At 43.0% G+C, this 24,826-nt stretch overlaps 1 protein-coding gene and 2 pseudogenes across 1 annotated transcript in view; 1 reads left to right on the top strand and 2 right to left on the bottom strand.

Annotated features, from left to right (window-relative positions):
• Window positions 1-9,982, top strand: part of LOC146857533 (uncharacterized) — an 813,297-nt gene extending 803,315 nt beyond the window's left edge. The window contains exon 12 of the mRNA XM_085648075.1: window positions 8,701-9,982. Coding sequence (XP_085504201.1) covers window positions 8,701-9,026 — 326 coding nt within the window. The 3' untranslated portion in view covers window positions 9,027-9,982. The remainder of the gene's footprint in view (window positions 1-8,700) is intronic.
• Window positions 9,983-20,207: 10,225 nt separating this feature from the next.
• Window positions 20,208-20,985, bottom strand: LOC146857532 (syncytin-A-like; annotated as a pseudogene).
• A 2,400-nt stretch (window positions 20,986-23,385) lies between these two features.
• On the bottom strand, window positions 23,386-24,298 carry LOC146857531 (uncharacterized; annotated as a pseudogene).
• Window positions 24,299-24,826: the final 528 nt, after the last annotated feature.

The following is a 24,826-nucleotide window of genomic DNA, read 5'->3' as shown; positions in this document are numbered from 1 at the left end:
GAGGGCCAGGAATTTACTAACTGCCCGCTCCAGAATTTTTACTGGATATGGTAGAAGAGATATTGGTCTAAAACTAGAAGGACAATTAGGATCAAGTGACGGCTTTTTGAGCAATGGGGTCACTACTGCCTGCTTCCAGACCTCCTGGACGGTTATCCTTTCTAATGACTGACAACAAATCTGCCGTAGCCAGGGAAATAGTTCCTGCTGGAACTCTTTCCAGATCGCCTGCGGAAGGAGGTCCAAGTGGGACCCGGAGGAGATGCTTTGCGCTAAGTTGTTAAATATATCCTCAGTGGGGATTTGAAAGCACTCTAAAGCGGGTGGCAGATAGTCCTTAAGTGCCTCTTTCTGTTGCTCTGTTGCTAATCTCGTGGGAGGTTCCTTTTCCTCGTCAGGGTTGCTATTGTTGGAGTTTAGACCGCTAATTATCTTGTTAATTTTTTCGGCAAAGTAGGTAGCGATATTGTCGCAAAGTTTTTGTGTCGCGGTTACTTTATTGCACGTACACTCTGTATTAGATCGGTCCTTTATGATGGTGAAGAGCGTTTTTGTGCTATTAGGTGCCTGCAGAATTGTTTTAGCATAGTACTCTGCTTTGGCCCTTGAAATTGCTTCCTTATATGAGGCCTGTAATGATTTCAGCTTTTCTTTATCCGCTTCCTCATATGACCTTCTCCATATTCTTTCGGCTCGTTTACGTTTTTTCCTCATTAGTTTTAGCTCTTCATTGTACCAAGGAGCTGAGATTTATTTTCTATTCTTCAGCCTTTTTACTGGGGCGATCTGATCTAGAGTACCCTTTAGGTAGTCACAGTAACTTTGGTAATTTTCATCCACTAATTTACTGGACACAAATAGATTGTGTTCTGGAAATGTTGTAGATTTTCTACTTTTTAGTAGCTTAGCCCATTCTCTTCCCTTCCGGAAGGTTACTGACTGATTTGTGTTACTGGCCAGACTGGGCAGCGTGATCCTAATATGAATCAAGGAATGATCGATCCAGCATTGAGGTAGCACTTCAGTCACTTCCGTTTCATTCTGATTTGCAAATAAGAGGTCTAGGGTGTGCCCTCCTTGATGGGTAGACTGAAGTACTAGTTGGTGCAGATTGAGACTTTTGCAGGCTTGTTCCAACTCTCTCAGTGGGGGGCCGAGGGTCCCATTGTCCCAGAGATTGAAATCGCCCAGTATGATCATCCTTGAGTGTGTTGGGGTCATAGTAACAAAGGTGTTGATTAGGGCTTGGTATTGGGTATTTTGTCTGGGGGGCCTGTAACATACTATTCCTGTTAACACTTTCCCTCTTGCCTCCAGTAGTGAGAAGCCAAGAAGTTCAATATCCTCCACATCATCGATGTGTAAAGGGGTAAAATCCCACTTTTCATTAAAGATCACTCCCCCCCCTCGCCTCTCCCCACCAGCCTGGGTTTGTGGAACATTTTATATCCCTCCGGGCATGCAAATCCTAGCTCTACCACAGAGTCGGCGCTGGTACATGTTTCGCTTAAAAACAAAACGTCTAGGTCTAGGCACTCCAACATATTTGCCACCTCTTGATAGTGTTTAACTAGGGATCTACAATTAATCAGGCCACAGTTCAGTCTACCCAGAAGCTGGACAGTTATGACAGGATTGCTCTTACTCTTACAAAATGTAATAAGGCATCTCCAATGTTATCCTATTTGAGAGATAGGCCTTGCAGTAATTAATAACAAATGTAAGAGTCTTTCACCACCAGGGCATTTAAAACTTAAAAGTACATGTTGAGCTTTTTAAATATATTGCACTTTGCCCTCTGGGCTATTTAAGGACTACCCTGGGGATAAAACGAAGGTTTGGGCCTGGCAAAAGGTTTAACTTGCCAGGTCAACATGATAGTTTAAACAGCAGACACCACAGGCTCTGCTGTGCCAGGTCTGAGACATGTTTAAAGGGCTACTTAAGTGGATGGCACAATCAGTGCTGCAGGCCCACTAGTAGCATTTAATTAACAGGCCCTGGGCACATGTAGCACACTTTACTAGGGAAGTATAAGAAAGTGAAAAACATGCCAATTGTGGATAAGGCAATGTTACCACATGTTAGGAAAAGAGCACTAATAAGTAGTGATAAAGTGTGCAGGATCCTAAGGCCAGCAAAATCAAAGTCAGCAAGAACAGAAGGTCTGAAGGCAAAAGGTTAGGGGAAACCTCACCAAGGATGCCTGGTCTAAAACGTGTCACCTCCCCAGCTGAAAGTGGGGAGAGCTAGCCAACCCCTTAGGAATTCTCTTTACTAAAGCCGAAGAACCTGTCGAGAACATCGGCATTGGTGTGGTCAGTTCCAGAATGGTGTTTTTGTAGGGAGATGGACCACCTCAATAGTTTGAGATTCTCACCCCTCATTTGCATTAAACATCTGAGGGGTTTGGGGTCTGTCTGAACCCAGAAGTGGGCAACATACACCTTCTTCACTTAGTTGTGAAAGCATGGCCCCCATGCTATGCTCTGAAGCATCAGTCTACACGATGAAATCTTGGGAGTAGTCAGGAGCCTTGAGCATAGGGGCTGTGCACATGGCCGTCTTCAGGGCATCAAAAGCTTTCTGGCATGCCTCTGTCCAAATCACCTGATGTGGCTGATTCATGGAATTCAGCTCTGTCAAGGGGGCAACAATAGCGCCATATCCCTTGACCTAAGTAGGATCCCACCTCTGTCTGGGTCTTGAGGGGTTCCCAAGCCACAATGGTTTTAATTTTGACCTTTTGGGGCTGCACCATGCCACCTCCCAGATGGTGACCCATTTAACCCTGCCCTAGGTGGCACTTAATGTAATGGCCTTAATAGTCAGGTCTACCATGTGTAGAGCCTGAACCACTTCCTGAGGTGGAACAGGAGATCTTCCCAGCTGGAACTGAAGACCATAGTATTGTCTAGGAAGACAGAAGTGAAGTTCTTCAACCCAGCCAGGACCTGGTTGACTAACCTCTGTTAGGGGCAGGGGCAATCTTCAACCAGAAAGGCTGGAAGTGCCCTACTGGGTAGAGAACGAAGACCTCTCTCTTGCCCCCTCAATCAAGGCAATCTGCCAGTACCCAGACATTAACTTAAACGTTCTGAGGAACTTGGAAGATTCTAGCTAGTCTACGAGCTCATACGCTCAGGATTGGGGTGTGAGTCAGTCTTGGTGACTGCATTGAGCCCAAGGTAGTCCACGCAAAGCCTTAGTTTGGGTGTGACACTTGGAGGAGCAGCCTCGAGATCCAACACTGCTAGGCTGGACCAAAAGCTGTTTGAACCCCTAATGCCAGCATCTTCCAGACTACCTCTTTAATGCTAGCTCTCACTTTGTCAGACAACCTGTACATTTTGCTCTCCACAAGAATGCTGTTTCCAGTATCAGTATCATGGGTACACCATGTAGTGAGTTCTCATGTAAGGGAGAACAAATAGGCAAACTGCCCCAGCAACTGGTAGTAGTCTCTCTGTTCGCCTAGGGTTAGGCACGGGCTACACAGGTTCATCAGGAGTAGATGGAGGTAGCTCCGTTCCCACGGCCTCTAGATTTGCACCAGTCCTCGAGGCGGCCCAATCCCTTGAGCCTCTCTGATCCGGAACACCCCATGCACTCTCTGTCTCTCACATCTAGCAGGGACGAGAGCAGCGAGCTCTGGGTCTTCTCTTAGCGTCCAGGCCACCACTTACCAGTGCGTTGCCCTCAGTATTCGCATCAGCCAGTGCTGACTGGTGTGTCTTTTGCTAGAGTAGCACTCGACGAGTCTTAAGTGCGGTCTTGACTCTGTCAGATTCTCCCCTGCTCCCCAGGAACCTCAGGCTCCAAGCCACAGCAACCAGAGCTCCCAGGAAAATCGTGGGGCATCAGCGGTGGTAGGGGTGCAGAGAAAAGTGCATTAATGGTGGCCAATGGCGGCAGATGACGGAGGGGTCTGGTGCAACTGCCCTCTTGACGCCCTAGGCTACTCCCCTCAAGGCCAACTTTAAGGCTGAAACTCTATTTATCGCAGTGATGGTATTTCTTATGAAAAGGAAAGCTAGCTCGTTGTGTATCCACTTTTGTTTGATCACTCTACAGAATTAGGTAATTCGAGCCTACTGACTTCCTAATGCACACGCTTACCTATTTATTGGCATTGAAATACAAATAACTAAATCATCTATGTGAGAAAATGCCCCTTTTGTACGATAACTCCCATTTTTTTACAGAATTTTATTGCTGGTTTTTACACACTGCACACTGGGACACTTCTGTCCAGTGACCAGTTTATATGTTCTGACCCTTTAAACATGTTGAAATTGGCTAATCCCTGATTGGCATACTTGGCTCTACTATACATCCACAGTATATGATGTAGAACCTACATCCATGGCATAGACAGTTAAATGTCACCCGTTTACTGCAGCACTTATTGTTTCATCCACTAGTTGGAACAGGAAACATGCTCTTGGGGTATCATTGTACCCTGACTACTGTTGTTCAACAGGAAGGTTTTTCCACTGTCAAAAGGGTTATTTTGACATATTGGACTGCAGATTTAAATATCAAAAAGACATCCCTATGTAGGCCTTGTAGCCGATCAGGTAGGGTACATGGATTGTAATGGAGAGGAATGTAGAAATGTAATGCTACCATGTCCATTCAGTAAAAAGCCCTCCTAAAGCTGTTTTCACTGTGAGAGGCTTTGGCTATCATATATTAAACCACGGTATGGAAGAAAAGTTCAATTATGCTATTTTGGGTTTGGAAACAGATAGAAAAATTATTAAACGACGTTTTTATGTTTATTAAAACTGAATTCAATGGTGAAGTCACATTTAAAATACATATTTAGAAACGTAACTTTTAGAAAGTTTTTTTCCCCTGCCTGAAGCCCTTTGAGCATGGGTACTCACCAGCATTCTCCCTGGTGCCACAATGTATGGTCTGTTGTGTACCTGAGGGCTGCATTGATCCAAGCAGGGTGTGACTGGGGCTTTGCAGGGGGGGCGGGTAAGGTGGGCATTGATGAAGGAAGCATGTACATGAGGTGTTCATGGAATTATTTTGAGAGTCTCATTCCACCCTGCCCTCCAAATTAAGCCCTTAGACTCTTGAAGAGTCAAAGATTAGAAAATCCTATGTAATGCTGTATCTGAATCGCGACCTCTGTACTGCAGCTTGGGGTAAGCCTTCTCTTCCTACTATCACTACCTCGGGAGAGTCAAGTATAAAAAGGAAGTAACTTGATTACTGAATTGGAATGAAATAGGGTTGCTCCATGTGAAACCATAAAACCTATGATCATTTCGAGCTTCCCCACCTGATCAAATTTTGGGATGCTAGGCAGTTATTTTATTTCACTTTGCCTATTTTTTCATCATTATCACATGTAAGAGCACCTTGAAATATAAAACCTTCTCTTGTGTTTGATTTAATAATCCATAGTGTTGTCCATGTAAAATAGCAACCCAAAATTGCTGCCAGAGCAGCAACAATGGTCTAAGTGTGCAGAAGTGTTTTTCATCCCCTCACAAAGACCAGTTAGCATGTAGCCAGCAACTTAATTAACTTGAAAATGACCTCTTATGTTACACGTGAGACTTGGAGAAGGCAAACCTTTGTTACCCCAGGCTGGCTCCAACCCCAGTGGGAGGGGCACCACATCAGAGCCAGTTATGAGTGATCACAAAGGAGGCTCCTACTAATTTCCCTGGGCACACCTCTAGGCAGACACCCCGGCTCTGCACCAGAGAGAAGGGGTTCCCTTATTTTGGACGTCCGGCATAAGGTGCAATGTGGTATTGCTTGCCTTTAAGGCAAATGGAAACTGCTGGAAAAGTGGGGTTGGTTGCCCCTGGGTACTTTAATTTCATTGGTTAGGGAGGAACCAAGAGTCATCCCCATCAACTAACTAGTGCCAACCATAAATATCACCCCAAAGCACACTCATCACTTTCTGGCCTGTGGAAGAACAGAAAGACTGCACCTTCTGTTTGAGTCCTGTGAGGAGACCTGAAGGGCTGGACCTTATCCCACTTAGAGTCCACTGCTTTGTACTCTGTACAAGGGTCATTTGGTGGACCTACTCTGTTGGTAGAGGGACACAAGCGGCAAGAGGAGGCCCTTTTCCTGAAGCCCCCATCTGGCTAATTGCAACTGGACCAAGACAGAACTCTCTGGTGGCCTCTGCTGGAGTGAGGCATGACCCCTAAGTGCTGTCCCTAAGGTCCTGGGATCTTTGGCTGTGTCTAACTGAACTTCTCCTACAATCTTTGAAAAGCAGCAGATTTACAAAAAATCTGACATTTAGCTTCATGAGGACCAGTACCATCCATCCAAGTTGATTCTGCCAATTCACAATTTCACTAGGCTGAAGAGACGGATTTCTCCACTTGGAGCTTCTCTGCAGCAGCAAATTCATTTCAGCGGGACCGCATCAGGAGGTATCGGTCCTTGCTGAACTCATCATTGGATACAGCTTGCAGCCTTGCCCCGCAGGAAGAGTCGTAGCTCCAAAAAAGGGAGTAAGCCCGAACATAGAAATGTTGATTGGGCAAAGGCACAAAAAGTATTCGGCCAATAAGCAGACGTCTCTGGGTGCAAAATTTGAACTTTTCCTGCCCTGTATTTTCTTCACAAAACCAACGGCGTGTTCATTGGCTATCCGGCTTCAAGAGGACTTCCTTAGTCTGCTGTCTTGACCCACTGAAGGATTTTACCTTCAATTTTTGAGACTAAGGGCCTGATTTAGATCTTGGCGGACAAGTTACTCTGTCCCAACGCTGACGGATATATTGTCTGCCAAAAAATAAATCTCCTAGAATCTAATGGGATTTATATTTCAGCGGACGGGATATCACGGAGTAACCCTCTGCCAAGATCTAAATCAGGCACTAAGTCCTAAGGTAAAATCTGCGACTGGAACAAACCTGCTCAGTGTATCTAACCCAAACTCCGACCTGGTTGTCCTAAAATGACTCCTAGGTCCTGGTAAACAATGATTACTAATTGGTGTTTTACTTTTTTTCAGTGCTTTTTCTGTTAAAAATCAAGAAGAGAAACCAAAGATATTATTTTTAATTTGTCATTGTGGTGTTATTTTGTCCTTAGTCCTGATCAAACACAACCAGATGTCTGTGTTTGGCGCTTAACGCATTTTGGTGCTAGTTTTATTTAAAACTTTAAAAATACATATTTCTGGTTCCCCGTTTTGGATTTGTGTCATTTTTTGTGCCATTTAGTTCATGAAAGTATTCTCTATTTTTAGAAATTGAAGTGGATTTTTCATGGTGTTGTGTTTTTAAACATGTTTACTGTTTTGGTACTTCTAAATACTTTACACATTTTCTTAAGTTAATCCTGTCTACTCTTTATCATACAAGGAGGAGCTAACTTCAGGTTTAATTTAATTAAAACTTTACTGGAACTAAAAGGTTTGTGACCTTATTACTTGTGGTAGACTAGTATGCACCCCAATTAATACTTCACGTTCTCAGAATGTACATATAATTTCATCTATATAATTTCATCTTGATCGCATTTCGTTCTAAACATCATGCAGTATCTGAGATCTCAGCTGTTGCACTAAAGACTCTGCAAAGACTAAAGTACAAAGGGTGATAATGGGCAAGTTTGAATATAGCATGTTACAACGCATGCGAATACATCGCATGCTATTACTATGCAGTCGTTACAATGGACGCGTTGTTAGTACACAATACCTTTACATCGCAATGCATTACAACGACTTGCTGTAGGGGGACTGCTGGACTTAGGAATAGTATTATTTACTATTCCTACTCCGGTTTGCGCAACAGCAGGGAAGGTGTTGGGTTTTATATCCAATACCTTGGACGCCACATACAGCAAGTCGTTATATTAACTTGCGATGTAAAGGTATTGCGTACTAACAACGCGGTCGTTGTAACAACCACGTTGTAATAGCACTGTGTTGTGGAAACAGCGTTGTAAACGTTGTTTCCTGGCAAGTTTTCCTAGTCTGACTTGGTATCGGAAAAGATGATGTCTTATGCAGCAGTGGTGGATAGCAGTTTGTCATTTACCAGAGACTGCTCAAATCCCGTAAAGAGAGCTGAAGATCCTAGATAACTTGACCTCCTATATAAAAGACCACACTAGAGAGGCCCATGCTTTCTTGGCATATACATTAATATTTAAATGACTGTGTTTTCTGGATTTGTCTTTTTAATCAGCTATCGCCTCATCTTTATACAACTCCCTCTATATCCGGACAAAAAAGAAAAATTCATTGTGAAACATGTGCTCACTGTCTTTCCTCATCCGTCTTCTAATGTTGAGTCAAATGATGAGACATAAGAGATCTGAACACCGGTTTTAGGCAGAGATAGTAAGGAGCTGGGTCTTCAGAACATACAATATTGAATTTGGAATTAAAGATTAACTAAAATTATAAAAATTGTTTGTTTGTTGTCTACTCTAAAATTGTGACTGTTTCAGTAAATCAATAACGCTGGCAGGAAAGTAACGATGTGTACCCTGAAATCATATGTTCCCCGCAGTATGTACAGGTTTGAATGGTTAAGTGAAACATATGCCAATTATAATTTAATGTTTTCTACTGAGTTATATGTTCAACTATGCCTGAATTGTCAGTCAGCAACCTATTAAATATTGTACTCAACTAATTATTTCCTATTTTAAATGAAGTTCTTTAAATGTTTTTCAATTCATACTTTTCAGGATGTGAATCAGAAATTCAGGAGGAAGAACAGTCATCAGAAATTCAGTGTCTCACCAGTAATCCAAAGGCTGGTGAGATTGTTGTATTGAACTATTTTATAGCTGGATGCAGTGCAAGCAATGCCGACGTGTCATGGTTCGATGGGATGTACCCCTTTGACGAGGACTGTATTGAAAACCTGGATGATAAGGACAGTTCTGGATATACTTCAACAGTAACTTTTCAAACTGACCCAAATGACAAGGGCAGAGAATGTGAGATCAAATGTGAAGTGACGAAAGACTATGAAACGACAGAGAAAATATACATTTTAAAACTCACCTGATATTTCAATGGAGCGGTAATGAGCCCAAGCTCTTTACTTTTTGTTTAAAGTTCAGGGTTGTATTAAAAACAGTTACATGTCTTAACTTACTTACTGAGTGGTACTGAGGCCTTTGGAAAAAATTCTTCAGGAGTCCGAATCCTCAAACATTACTGGCTGCTATGTAATGTGTAGGAGGGCATTTTCCAAAGGTACTAAGGGGGCCACTAAGTGACCACTTTTTAAAATTCTTAGCCTAAAAGTGCTTGCACTGCACACCTCTTGAGACATGGGTGAGGATAGGAAGTAAAATGATTTGTTTTACTTCTATTTAATTTAACATTTTCATGTCGTAAGGTAAGCAAATTGTATTTCTTTGAGCATCCTGTTGAAAGCTGCAATTTCATCTGTTGGATCGAATTATGCTTACATTGCCAAATCATGCTCCAGCAGTAATGGTGAACCGAAATGTTATCAAACAGTTATGAAGCTGCCAAGTTGCATTTGCAGCTTTGCTAAGTCAGAAGAGTCATATCATCGGTGGATTCACTGTTTGACATCAAGGATGTAAGTCGAATGCTCACTTGTGTGCTTTATGTAAAACTATGTACTTACCAAGCTCAGAACAGTTCAAGTGGCACCTTTAGGAAAGGGAACAGTTAACTTCTGAAGTTAGGCTTGTGAGGGTAGTCCAGTGTCAGGCCACATGTCGATCCCTAATGGGAAGCCAGAACATATGTGGAGTAAGAGATAAAGGATGCTATCTATTTTTCCAACATAGAACAATAGCTTGCGATTCCGTAGCAATAACTGAAAATGTTTTATTTCACTGATACAGTTGTGAATAAATGAGTTATGATCTGTAGCAGAAAGATGGCAAATTGGGGAATTAATTATGCAAACGTTTGACAAAGGCAAAGGTTCAGCTTTTTTGTAAGCTGCTGTAAAAGTTAATTTTATTAAAAGTAATTTACCACAAAAAAGGACAAGAAAAAAAAGAAAACACGCGTTCTTCTATATGTGATGGTCATATGCTTGCAATCAAATTTGTAAATGAAAAAAGTAACTATTGCATATCATTTTAAAAGAAGGGCATGTAGGTATACTTAACAGGGTTTCTATACCAATTATTAGTCTTGATGCACATTCAAGTAAAACATTATTCCTAAAGGAGCAAATATAAGGTACAGCTGGCTTTGCTTTGAATTACTGTAACCTGAAACACAGATTAAACACACAGGACAAAGAATTGAAAGAAAAAAAACATGGGCAAAGTAAGGTATCTGCCCAACAACGCTGGCTCTAAAGTGCACTTTTTGAAGGTGGATGTGCTCATGTCTTTAGGCACCCACATTATTGGGGCAATGGGTCAGCCCACTTCAGCAGCTGTCACTTGCATAGTTTACTTTGGGGGATGGAAGCAAAGTGTGACTTACAGTTTTACATACATACAGAGAGGAGCTTTGGGTCAGCCCTCTTAATCTGTTGGTCCATTTACTTTTTACTTGAGGCTGGCAACAAAGATATCATTCTTTAAACTAACCATACAAATATGGAGTAAGCTAAGGTAAAACCATGGATCATGCTCGGCCATACACTGACATGTTCATTTTCTAAGCGAAGTAGCTACTTTTTTGACAGTGATCACCATAAGGGTTTTTATGATGCTGACAAGACAAACATTTTACATTGTGATTTGATTTTACAAAAGTGAGTGTGGCCCTGTGTCATGAGTGACATTGAAGAGGAAAGAGCTAGTGCTTAAAATGTAGGTCTGGCATAGACAAAAGTACTTATCGTGATACTTATTATAGGAAAGGGGAACTTGTATGCTGAGGCAAATAGACCATTGCTTGTTACGAGCTATCCATGACAAGGAGCTACTTGGCAACTGAAGGCTGCATAACTGATTTTGCAACCCATTAGTATATGTGAAACTACAGCTCTTAGAAAACTAAGGGCGTGATTTTGATGTCGGGTGATCGGGTCACTGACAGGCCATCGGTGGCGGTCAGACCACCGATATCCCTTCAGTCCGACCGCCGCAATAGGAGGCTGGCAGTTGGACCCACTTCTGTACGATGCAAGACCACCACCTCTGCCAAGATCAGGGTTCCAGATGGGGCGGCGGTCGGAGCTGGGTCCCAGAAAGGCAACGGTGCAAGGCAGGCACAGCCGTCGGGATTACAATGTCCCTTCCCAACAGCCTTTTAATGGAGGTAGCACCGCCATGAAAAGGTTTTCGGAAATGGATATGCGTGCCCCAAACAGGGCCCCTGTCCATCATTGGCCGCTGAAAAGTGGCAATGGGGGCACATGTAGTGCCCACACACCTCCGTGCACCATGTGCCATGTGCATGGCAAACAGTGCAGCAGGTGTTGCCTGTTGGAGGCATGTTCTGTGGCCCTTTTACATGGCTGCAGCATGCCCCAGCAGCATTTTCGACCGCAGACCCGGTGGTCGCATCATAATGCGGTAGTCTGACTGCCCCCATGCATGTCGGCGGGCTCCTGACTGCTGCAATAGCGGTCATTGGTCCGACCGTCTGGCACAATAATGATGCCCTAAGTGAATACACAACAGTAGAAAATTCTAAAGGGGGACCATACCACTGTGTTTGTCAACAGTTTGCCATGTCATACATTCCTACTGTTATGTTATCTTGGTCGGATTCACAAAAAGATTTTAGATAGAGGAACACTCATGTTAATGTATGAGTAATTTATAATTCCAATAACATAGCACTTACTACCATTGTTCAGGCACTGAACCTTTTTTATCAGACAAGGAGCAGATGTTGGTTTAGTTACTTTGAAGGGTATTTTCATCCAGTACAGTGAGTTCTGTTTCTGTAATGCAGATTTATTGAGCATAATTCATACAGGGGGTGTTAGGATGTCATGTATTGGGGTTGTACGAGTGCTTCACATTTTTTGCAACCTTGTCACGCAACCGGATGTTCTGTTTGTCATTCTGTTTGTAGTCAGTCTGTCTTGTCATTCTTCAACTAATTGTCATGTAGGTTAAATTTAATTTTCAAACTTTACTTAGTTTTAATAGTAGCACTACAACAACATACATCGTTTACATCAAAGCACATTTTGCAGGTTACTTTCTCCCACATCAAATTTGGTGAAGTTGGTAAAAATATATAGGTTTGTCAAAGATATATTCCTTCCTTAAGAACAGGAAGTGAAGCTTAACCGTCTTCTTAAAATGTCCTTGACCATAACTAGGCGGGAACAACCATCAATATCATTTTAGTCTTAAACTTTAGTAATTATCTATTTATAGGACACTTCAGGACAAGATATGTCTGCAGAAGTTCCCATATATCATCTGGTATGGCCATTAAATGTTGCAAAGTGGCAAAGTCTGTTGCCATAGTTTTGCTAGAGGCCGCATCCCTCAACCAGTCTGTTACTTTAGGAGCTAGACCTCTCATCTAGGTCCTTGCCAGTCGTTGTTTTGCCAGTAACTCTATTACTGTCCTAAATCCTAGCAACTTCAATGTGAGGGTGCATTCCATTAGATGACCTACTATTTCAGATGCCCCTTGACTTTGCTATGTTTAGTGATCAAATCAGAACATGCGGGGTTTAAGTTTCTCACATGGGGGATTCACTAGGGTCTAATTTATGCAAGCAACTAGGAGAGAAGTACATCCTGTTCAAATGTGTAAAGTGTTAGTTGATGCCTACAGTTAATAGAGACCAGTATGGTTTGGGCACAACAATATTTTTACTTTTCTGGGTTCTGCCTCCTATCTTGTTGTAACAGTGCTAGCCGAAACCTCTAAGGCCTCTATAAAATACCACTATAATCTAGAGATCTACACTTTGTGTGAGGAGGGAAATTCCACTGGTACTTCTGAAAATGTCAGCCAATGTGCCCTAACTGCATGTCTTAACCTGTAGGGGTCAAATAGGTCTATGAGAGGCTAGGTCTCTTTCTCCCCTAAATTGCTCTAGGGTTATACAGTTATTATCAATATATAGTTGGCTGACTTTCTATATCCCTGCCTTCTATAGTATGGTCTTTATGCCTTTGTCCCTGGTAGGTGAAAGGGCAGGGCTATCAAGCAGGGCCATCTCTGGGGAATAGATGCACATAAGCCCCTGGGCTTTAGCCAAAATCCACAACGACCAATCTGTGCGCCTAACATAATATCCTGTGACGGCCTCCAAGGCAGAGTCGTCATATTGTTTTTCAGGAATTCTGCCTCTATTTGCTCTTTCATGTGAATCTCCATTAATGCACTGTCCCACAGCAACTCAATACCATGCCAACAGAACATTTTAAACAACAGCATTCCATGTCTTCTAGAATGCAGCCTCTTTAAGGCAAGCTTCGAAAAAAACTAGAGGTGTTAAAAGTAATTAAAAATAAATAATACTCTTTCCTCCTTTCATCTTCAAATGACTCCAATAAATATTGTTTTCCTCCAGTCAAACACCACCAAATTCGATTTAGTATCTACTCATTGTGAAAATATTAACACATTTGTTGTATTCCATTTAGCAAAATGAAACAGGCAAACTGCAAAAACACTATTGAGAATTAGGTATAATCCTAATTATACAAAAATAAAATCCCTTCCTTCTGTCTCCCCTATGGGTGGGAAAAAGTTAATGTAAGAATAATCCGAGCCTCTGTGTCTTTTTTTTCAAATACGAGATGGTGAAATTATAATTGTATGGCAAGACCAAAGGCTCAGATTAGGTACAAGTTCAGAAACTTTGCACTGCACACTCAACCAGGCTGCAGAATAGAACATATCTGGTAATGCACCTCTCAGAAAAAAGCCTTCCGTGTCATAGATCCTCTTCCAGAATCTGCTTCAAATAACCCCACATTCACTCCAGGTTCCCTCATTACACAACTGACCCACATTGCAGTAGTAATTATAGGCTTGAATAGATTAACATAGAAAATCCAAAATTGTGGTCCTGCATCTCTCCTCCTTGACTAATACTCTCTAATGCATGTCACCGTACAAAACCACAAATTACCACTTCAATAGATTTATTCTGTCACCTTACATCCAATCTTACCCCTGCCATCTCAGGAGCAAATACATCTCAAATCCAAAGCTTTAATATCAGAAATTCTAGAGGAAACCAAACACAGCCAGATAATTGTTTCGAAGTCAAATCGATTTTACTAAATGTAACACCAATGTAACTTTCAGAAAAACCCAAACTTTCGGCTTAGGAAGTCTCTTGAAATAAATGCTTCTCGAATGTTTACATGCCAAATAATTCCTAAATATGGATACTCCATGTTCCAAAGAATGACCTGTTGCAATATATATGCATTCGTCAGTGGCAGCTGGTGAATTTAGAAAGTAGTGAGCGTAAATAATGTCTTTTTTTACTGAGCAAAACAGTGAAAAAAATGATCCCCAAACCCACAAACAGGTGGGTTTGGGGATCATGGAGTTGTCTAACGAAAACGGTTTGCAAAAGAAAAAAGAGGATTTTACATCACAATTATCTAACACATTTGACCTAAAGATCTGGATGGTAGCAAAACCACTGCATGCTTGAGCCACATGTCTAGCTCAGATTGAGTTCTTCTTTGACCCTCAAGCCCATAACAAACCAAGCTTTCGTGTAGCTTCTTCCTAATTTAATGCACCAAGAATGAAAAACAAAGCATTAACCTAAGAGGTAAAACAGAAGTAAGAGATACCCATCTAGTATATGAATCGCACAATATAACACTAGAAAACCTGGGATCAATCCTGTCTTCCTCACTTGACAAAATATTTTCCTAGGTTTACATAATTTGATTTCAGCGGCCCACCTTTTCTTCCCATTTCACATATGCAAGCACGTTCAACTATGTGAGCTCAGGATGTGCCCTGTACAAAAATCTCCCGTGTTGGATTTAATTGACTATAATGTTGCTTCATGTATATTGAAAATCTAGGCCCAAATAACGGTGGGCATTACAACAGACTTTCCTTCTAGTTCACTAATGGAATTGTCATCAGGGTAGGGGAGGCGTATGTTTCTAAGTTTATGTTTAAGAGGACAGCAGGAGACATGGCTTAGTGGCTACCGCTGCCACCCACGCAACATGGAGAAGCAGTATTGAATCCTGGAAAATCTTTCTGTGCCAAAACATGTAATGTACTGTGTGTCTTTTGCCCAACACTCTGATCTCATCCAGCAAGAATTAAGGACAAACTATTAACATTTTGACCCCAGAAAGAGATACCCATCTAGTGACTAAATTGCACAGTGTGAACTGGAAAATCTGTGATCAATCTCTGCTACTCTGCTTGACTAAATTGTCTGATCCCAGACAAAGACTTTATTTTACCGAGCCTCCTTCAAATACGTGAATCCAGGGTGCGTGTTTTTGTCCATCAAACCCTCACTGAGCAAATAAAGACAACCACCTCTGAGGTGCAACTGCCCCTTTACAGCATTGGGCTCTGGTGACAGTGTTTCTGCTGCACTACCGACAACTCTGGAAGTAGAACCACAAATAATTAATAATAGTGCCATCTGTTGTGTTCTCGTGTTCATGCCCTCTTGCTGTGACCTCTTTCAAGTGGCAGCATCCCTCTGTCTCTCTGCCACCTCACTAGAAGCATCTATGATGACAGATGCTCCCACCTTGAATTTTTGAAACCCACCTTTCCCTCCCAGCAAAGAGCTTTGAAACAGACTCTATGAGCATCAGCTCTATACAAAACGATACCTATTCGTAAAGGTCAATATGTAATGTGAATGCAGTTCGCTTGAGAGAAATACCATGGCTCTTCAACTAGAGGTACATTTTCCAAGGCCCACGATTCACCATAGATCCTTTTGTACTTATGAAATACTGATCAGAAGCTGTGACTATGCAATTATCCGAAGGTTTGTGGTGCTGCCTTAATCCCATCTGCTTTCCTGTATCTGACGATTGAACTGGCAACCCAATCACAATGACTGATTGATCAATGTGTAGGGTGTCCTAATGCCTCGGCATTCTGCCATTGACCAGGAGGCACAGGAAAGGCAAACAGTCAAACATTTAAAAGTTGCAAATATGCAACACTATAATGAACTAGAGAGCTTGCAACAAATATACAACTAAGCAACTGACCAATTGCTACAGCGTTAGAAAGCATCATAATACTATACACCCCACTTTAAACGGAACCACCTATAGGCACTTGGAGCAACCAGAGGTATTAATTCCAAGCCTGTGAAATGTGTAGAAGTGAAGGGACTGACTAACAAATGAGATGCAACTTCAAAACTGTCCAAAGGCGCATAAAAAAAGGAACATCAAAACACCTTTCAGCTACGGACTCGCACTCGCCCTTCCTTGCACTTTCTATGAGGTAACTGCTATATTCCAAAAGCTGCATGTCATGTTTAAATATTTGCATTGATTTATGAATGAATGAAATGGGACTTCTAAAGCACACGGCTACTCCAGGGAGGGTCCTGGCGCTGCGCTTTCACTCAATAACGCTATGCAGAGAGATCATCTATTCTGGTTGGAAGAGCCTTGTCTTCAGCCTTTTCTTGAACAAGGCGGTAGCCACTACAGAACGTAGCTCCAGTGGGAGTTTATTCCAAATCATAGATCCAAGATAAGAGAAAGTCCTTCCGCCACCATGGATCTTAGGGATCCTCACCAGAAAGAAACGGGCTGACCGCAAGTTTCGAAAGGGGCCATAGAAACAAATTCCAGCCCTAAGATAACCCACGCTAGAATGGTGTAGTGCTCTATGGACTAGAATTAATGTTTTGAAGAGAATTCTCTTCTTTATCTGAAGCCAAGTGAGGGCCCGCAAGTGAGGCGACACGTGTTTTCTTGGGGCAGATTAAGTGGCATGCAGGCTACCGTGGTTTGGACCACTTCAAGCTGTTAAGCAGATAGTCTGGGAGTCCTACATGTTGGGCATTTCTGTAGTCCAGTCTAGATGCTATGAGTGCCTGGATAACCACCTCTCTTGCAGGCAGGGAGAGAAGGTGTAGACATTTTTTAAATGTCATCAGAAGCCCAAAGCAAGTTCCAAACACCGACATTATCTGTGGCTGAAAAGATAATGCGTAGCCAAATGAAACACCCAAGTTCTCAACTGTTATCCTTTGAGGACCGAGGGGTGGGCCATCTTGAGGCCACAGAAACTCCCAATCCGGAGGACTGGGACCGAAGAATAATATTTCTGTCTTTTCTGCGTTGCATTTCAGTTGATGAAAAGACATCCAGTGGAGGACAGAAAAAAGGCAAGTTTTAATGTGATGTTCTGCAAACGCTTCTCCCTTCCCACATGTAAACAACAGCTGTGTGTCGTCAGTGTATGAAATCACCTTAGCCCCCAGAGCCTTGGCCAACTGTGCTAAAGGGATGAGGTCATTAAACAATGTGGGGCTTACGTCCGACCCCTGCAGCACTCCTACTATCAACTCAAATGCTCCAGAGGAGTATAGGGAAATCCACACTTCCTGCTGTCTGTTCTTCAAATAAGAATCTAACCAGTCCAAAGCCAGTCCAGCTACACCAATGGATTGGAGGCATGACAGAGCATAGAGTGAGGGACCGTATTGGAAGCCGCTGACAAATCTCACATATTTAGGACAGCCTTTCCCCGCATCCAAGGTACCTCTAATATGTTTGGTAACTTCAATCAATGCAAATTTGGCCTGAAGCCAGACTGGTTGGAATGGAGCAGCTCATTAGTTACAAAATACTGAGATAGTTGTTGATTAACAGCTTTTTCTGGTACCTTGGAAAATGCTGTCAGTAGGGAAATTGCTCTGTAGTTAGATTGCTCCGTGGGGTCCGCTACAGGCTTTTTTAAGAGGGGCAGAGTTTTAGCCTGCTTCCATAACACAGGGACTGTTCCTGAGGACAATTATGCATTAAGCAGACTATTGACCAGTGGATTAATAGCGTCTGCCTCTATCGCTAATAGATGAGGTGGGCAGGGGTCTGCTGGCGATCTTGATTTGAGGGCACATAGGGCCGCCAGTGATTCATCAAAAGTTATAGATTGAAAATCTGAAGGAGAGACCAAAGTGGGAGAGACAGTACTGGAGCAAGCGGTCTCCAAATGACTCTCCCCATGAGGAACCCGATGCTAGGCTGGCTGGAATAGTTGAGATCTTATCATGAAAATAGGAGGCCAACTGATTCCACCATTCAACAGTAGGTTGGTGCAGTATGGTACATGCCTCAGGGAACATGAAGTTTTTTTGACAACTCTAAAAATGTCTCTTGATTTATCATCTGCCCTCTCTTTCCTTTCCTCAAAAATGCTATTTTTGTTGCCCTAACCTCCACATAGTATTTGTTTAAGGCTGCTTTATAAACTACTTTGTCATCAATCGTGTCGTTTTTTCGCCAATGCCTTCCAAGGGATTTATAGTGTTTCTTCCTAGTCCTAAGATTCTCTTTAAACCAGGGAACGGAAGGATTATTTCTGCAGGGAGTACATGAGGAAATCGGAGCTAGCTTACTTGAGGTATTTTTAATCCAGCTATCTAAAGTGCTGGCATCTTCCTCCACTCGCCCTGAGAGAGAGGGGGTACTCTCTTCCAGAGAGTGAATACATTCCAATGGTTAAATTTTATGAATTGCCCTCATGACAGACGTATTGTTTTTTTTAATCCTAGGTCTTGCTAAAATAGGCCTAAATAATGGTCTGTCCAGACTAGTGGTAAGGGCTTTTCAAGATCAAATTTAACATTAGAGAAAATTTGATTAAGCACATGGCCTGCTTTATGTGTGGGGTTGCGCGGCCGGTCCATTTGGGCAGAGGGGCCACGCCCCTCCACCTTTTGCCCCGTAGGAACAGTGTCTGTCAGGCTGAGCAAAGGTCAGCCTGACAGACACTGTTCACTTTTAGTTCAAGCAGCCAGGAGCCAGACATGCGCATTTAGTGCTGGCTCCTGGCAGACTAAACTGAACTTTGCTGGGCTGAGAAAGTCACAGCTCCGGTGGGCGTGACGTTCTCAGCTCAGCAAAGGTTGCTGAGGTCCTCCCCTTAGTGACGAGGGGTAAGGTCACTGATTGCCTCGCACCTGCGCTCTTCAGTTTTAAGCCCTGAAGCGTCCAGGATCTAGTGTCAATCAGTGACACTTCATCACAGAGTGGGGTGGGGTCAGCAGTCTCACTGACCCCATCCCACTCTGTGATTACGTTGGAACAGCTGCCTTCCCTCATTGGCTGTCCCGAGTCCCAAGCCTTCTATAACCCCTGAGGCAGCGCAGAGCTGACTGAAGGTAAGTGTGTTTTGTTTTCTTTTTCAATTGTTTGGTGCGTGCTTGTGTTGAAGGGAAAATGAAGGGAAAAGATCTCTGTAAGAATAACACAGGAGCAGGTTGACAATACAATATGGTTTAATGCATTAATCAGCTGGGGAGATCAGCCAGGCTCAGCAGAGACTGGAGTCTGATGTCCAATGAACAGTTCAAAAGCAGTGGCTTATATACGCTAAAACCACAAGAGAAAAAAGTTACAAGCATAGGATTTATGTCAGAAATGAGTAGATTAAAATCAGCAGTTTACAAGATTTTCCTGAAAACAAAACACATATAGATATGGGCCACAAGGCCCTCGCATCTCATATTGGCGGAAACCTCCTCGGTGGTTTTCCTGTTCTCATACATTATTAGCAACTTTTTACACACATCTTTTTTCCTGTGAAGCAAGTGGTTATATTTTTGCCTAACGCTGTTTGGCCATGCTTATCTGACCTCTGACCTGTGGTTTCATCCATCATGCCTAGCATTGTGTAAGTGTGACATGTGGTTTTTAACTGAAGCGACTTATGAGCAGTGACAAGGCTTGCACCTGGGCAAGTCCATCCTGTGTGCGTGCTTAATCTATGTGTGCATGCATTAGTAACACAGTTGCAAAAGACATGATTGACACCTTCTAGCTCAGTCTCGCTAGCAGATGGGCTTGTGGTTTGTGGTTTTTGTAGTTCCAACATTTAAAACACTACTGGTTTCCTGAGTCTGGAAGAAGATATGATCTACGCTTCATGCAGTAGCTTATGTTTGTGACTGCAGGCCATTTCCTGACCTTTCAACAAACTGTGTGACCTGATAAGTTCAGCTAAACTCATTGACCCTGTAACATGCATTTTCTGACCTATTTCTCGTGCAGAGGCCTGGGCCTGTATTTCTACTGAGGCCTAAAGCTGCTTTTAACTTGGAACTTCTGCATAGAAGTTGCAGACCTTAACTCTGTGTGTGTTTGCACAAAATGTATCCTATTTTCCCTATATCATTCCCCCCTCTAGTTGATTCTTCAACTACTTTTTCTCCTAATCTCCCATCCTCAAAGGGAATCTCCTCATATATAACACTCTGTTCTAAGACATCTGTGGTGCTTTTTCTGACCAAGAATGCTCCTCCCACGCTAGCTGTCATCTTTTTGCAACAGGCTAGTATCCCCTGAAATACAAGGCACATCAAAAGCAATACAACAATTAGAGGCAACAAGGCCTTGCACAACCCCAACATCCAGGACGGCACCCAATCGAACCAGCCCGTTTAACCACTTATCCAGAGCACGCCCCTCTTTGACCATCTTCTTGTGGAGATCATGCAATGTCCGAATGGCCCCGGTCAATGTCCCATTGTCTGCATCATTGGCTGGCACATACGTGCAGCAGGTGGATCCATTCTTCTTGTACACACCCCCCTCCATGGCCGTCATTAAATCTAGAATGTATCTATGCTGCATCACCATTAATCTAAGGGCATGTAGTTCTTCCTTAATGGCATTGAAGCCATCTTCCGTGGCATTTATGGCCTTCATTAGCTCCCATCTTGTGATCTGGCGCCAGCGGGCGGTTGCTTTTGCCTGAAACAATGGTATAATGCTGCCAAAGAATAGTTGGGCATCTTTAAAAAGTCTGTATTCTTGCGGAACATCTTTCCAGGTTGTGGTGCCAAAGTACTCAGCATATCGTTTCTTCACGTGGTGATGCAGCAGGGTCGTTGGACGGCTCATGGGATGGTCATACAATGTCTTAATATCAACTCCTGGTATCACCAGGGAGGGGATGTGCAGTATGACCAGGGCTCAGAGACCACTCCAGTTCGGAGGTAGCTGTAGGTGGAGCCGGGACCCACACTGCCAAAAGTGGTCCGGCTGGTGGTGCCCCCCTGCATGTCGGCGTTGTCCACGGTGGTATTGCAGTTGAGGTTTCTTCCCACCTTTACTGGCCCATTTCCTCTAAAACAAAGAGAAAACGGTGTTAATTTTATTGCTGCCCTAGGGTGTGTGTTTGTTTCTGTCCAGGTATATCTCTGTATGTTTGCATCCCATATTTGCTGACATTGTCCTACTACCTTATCACATTTTAAAGGGTTATTTGTTTTTGTGCCATTCCACAATGATAAAGCTCTACATATGAATGTGGCATCAGTGTGCCATTTATCATTGACAAATACTGATCCTGTAATATTGAGTACTGGCCTAGCTGCGCAGTCAGGGGGCAGAGGTTTAGCTGAATAGTTACTACATCCGGATGATGGATTAGACTTTCCTCAAATGCCCCGCTGTAATATCCATTTTTCCCAAACTGCATAGTTTCTTTTCTGCCCTGCTTCCTTCATTCTTGATACTTCCTTCACTATGTCTTCATTTTCTGTAAGAATTTGTAGGACCCCAGGGTTGGTGTCAAATTAGGTTGTATTGACTGGAGATATTGCCGGACTAACATGCATTGGTTGTAGCTGTGCTTTTATTCTACATAAAAAGAGGTGCAAAAGACAGTGTGTAACATTCAGGGGTACCTCCTTGGGGTGATGCAATCTATCTACTGCAGTGGCATGGGGAATAAGGGAGCATACATAAAAACTGGTATTAGTTTTCGATTGGCCTATACTATGCATGTGCTGGTACCAACTATTTTCAAGCAGAGCCTTGTGGAGAGGGTGATGATCAGCTTCATTTTCAACACTTCTACGCATGCGCATGATATCTAATGTAGAGAGAAAATCGAAATAGACTAGGGCTATCATCATCAATATTAACGCACCGAGGAGGAAAAATAAAATAAAAGTACATATCTTAAAATAAGTGTCTGTTGAAGCTGAAGCTTTGGAGGGAGGCTTTACTCCAGTTACTTCTCCTGTTCTCCCCCCTCCTTTTCCTGCTCGGTGTCTGAAAGGATAGATGGCAAGGTCGGCGTCAGGCGAATGTCCCTCAGATGGTACCATGGCTTATGTCCTTGTACTTTCACCACAGTAGCTGTGAGTTACTCAGAAGTGTCCGTTGAATTTGCTGTCCTTCCAGGTACGGATAAAGTTCTTTGTGTACACTAAAGCTCCAACTGGCAAAGGTGGTCTTTGGTCATCTGCTGGAAGTGCATTGGCACACTTATCTACTGCTTGGGTGACCTGTTTATAGAAGAACTTTGCGGTTTTTGTTAGCTGTGCAATATAGTCAGACATTTCAGTTTGAACAACTTCAGGTGCACTTTCAGTTTGCAACTTGTGTCTAGTTGGGGGCACAAATGTACTCATCAGCCTCCCAGTCACTATTTGGTGTGGGGTCAAATGGTGATCTGACCCTGGGGTATTTCTGAGAGCAAATAATGCTAATGGGAGACAGTACAACCAGTTCTTTTTCAAGGTGACACACAGTTTACTCAATTTGTTCTTGAGGAGGCCATTAAGGCGCTCCACAATACCATTACTTTGAGGGTGATAATCTGATGAGAGCCTGTGTGTTATTCCTAGCAAGGTGGTAAGATGGGAAAAAATGTTAGTCACAAAGTGTGTGTCATTGTCGGATCTGATCCCTTCGGGAATTCCCCATCTCGGTATAACCTCACGGATCAGAAAAGTGGCAGCAGACTTGGCATCACAGTGCACACAAGGGCCTGCTTCGATCCACCTTGAAAATGGACTACAACTATGAGATACCGGTAACGGTTGCATCTGTCAATCATATCAACATAATCAATGTGCAACTCCTTGAAGAGTCCTTGTGGTCGGGGTATTGTAGAAGCTATTACCATGAAGGTGGGATTTGGGGAATACTGCTGACACACGGTGCATGTGTACAGGTACATTGTGATCTTGTCGTGTAAGTTGGGAACAAACCAATCCTGGCGTATCTGGAGGGACATGTTGTCTCTGGCAGTGTGTGATGGAAAATGTAGCTGGTTCAAGGCTATAAGTAGTAGAGCTTGGGGCATGACAGGCTTCCCTGTTGATATCCGTCTGTATATTAAATCTGTACCTGTCTGTGTGCATCCCCTAGATTCCCACAACTGCTTTTCATGGTCTGGAGCATTTTCCTGTATCTCTCTTAGATGTAGGTGAGCTGTTTCTGCATAATGCTTAGAAGGGTCCAGGGGATCATAAGATGCATCTGTGTCGCTAGCTGCTGTGTCAGTCGTTAATGGAATTGTGGCAGGTACATTGTTTAGGGGGAGTTTGGCTGCTTCCTTGGCTGCCCAATCAGCCAAGTCATTTCCATGGGACACAAAGTCTTGAGAATTGGTGTGAGCTGCGCATTTTACTACAGCGACTGCATGTGGTAGAGCTAGAGCTACAATCAGATCTTTTAAAAGAGGGCGATGCATGACAGGGCTTCCATCGGATTTCAGGAATCCCCATCTGCTCCACCACATAATGCTGGAATGCACTGTTATAGTGACGTAGGCGGAATCAGAATACACTGTAATTGTTTCGCCTTCACCCTGTTTAAGGGTCGCCACCAGTGCTACTAGCTCAGCAGCTTGAGCAGAATAATGGGATGGCAAAATTATCTGTTCTGTTATCTGCAAAGTATCTGAAGAATCATGCTGCATGGCTATGACCACTGCTGCCCCTGGATGTCGTATTCCTGTGTCCTGATCTATTGGGGATGATCCATCTACAAAATATACAATGCTACCTGGAATAGGGTCTTCTCTTGCTTGGCTACACTCATCTGGATTATATGTTGCACAGTCATGGGGGTCACTAGCTGCACCTTCAATAGGGGGTGCAAAGAAAGTAGAAGGGTTGACTGTATGACACTTGACTACCTTGAGAGATGGTAGTGATAACATTATCTCATAGCCTGATACTCTCTGTGTTGTTAGTGTCGTCTCAGCCTTCTGAATTATTGCAAACACTGCATGTTTTGCATACAGCGTCAGAGGTGAACCCATGACAATGGGGGCACTTTTTTCAACCGCAAAGGCTGCTTTTGCCAAAGCTTGCTCGCAGGGGTAATGGCCGTTCATAACAGGATCAAGTAGGCCACTAAAGTACGCAATTGGTTTGAGGCCTAAAGTATACTTTTGGGTGAGGACAGCCGTCATCACCTGGCCATTGCAGTGGCAAAAAAGGAAAAACTCTTTAGTGTAGTCTGGTGTTCCTAACACTGGTGCATTTGTTATCTCTGTCTTTAGTTTGTAAAATGTTTCTCACATTTCTGCAGTCCATGTTATTCTGTCTTTCTATGTCTTTGCCTGTTTCATGGCTGCGAGCATGCTATAGTGCTATAGTCAAAAACACTTTGTCTGACATAGTTGCATAGGCCCAAAAATGTTAGCATTTCCTTCACTGTCTCGGGCTCAGTCATCTGTCTAATTGATGTTGCTCTTTCAGGTGTAACTCGGCGATCTGAGGCTGATAGCAATTGTCCCAAATAATGGACTTCTTCCTGGCAATATTGTAATTTGTCTCTGTCTACTTTGTAGCTTCGTTGGGCAAAGGTGAAAAGCAGAGACACAGTGTCGTTTCTGCACTGTTCTTCTGTGGCTCTACAAATTAGTAAGTCATCGACATACTGCTGTCACTTTGAAAATTAGCGAGGTCATTCTTGACTGCTCTGTTGAAGACACTAG

Source organism: Triturus cristatus, chromosome 3_2, assembly GCF_964204655.1.
Source record: "Triturus cristatus chromosome 3_2, aTriCri1.1, whole genome shotgun sequence".
NCBI classification, from domain to species: Eukaryota; Metazoa; Chordata; class Amphibia; order Caudata; family Salamandridae; genus Triturus; species Triturus cristatus.
Note: the sequence above shows the minus strand (reverse complement) of the source record. Positions and strands in the feature narration are given on the sequence as shown.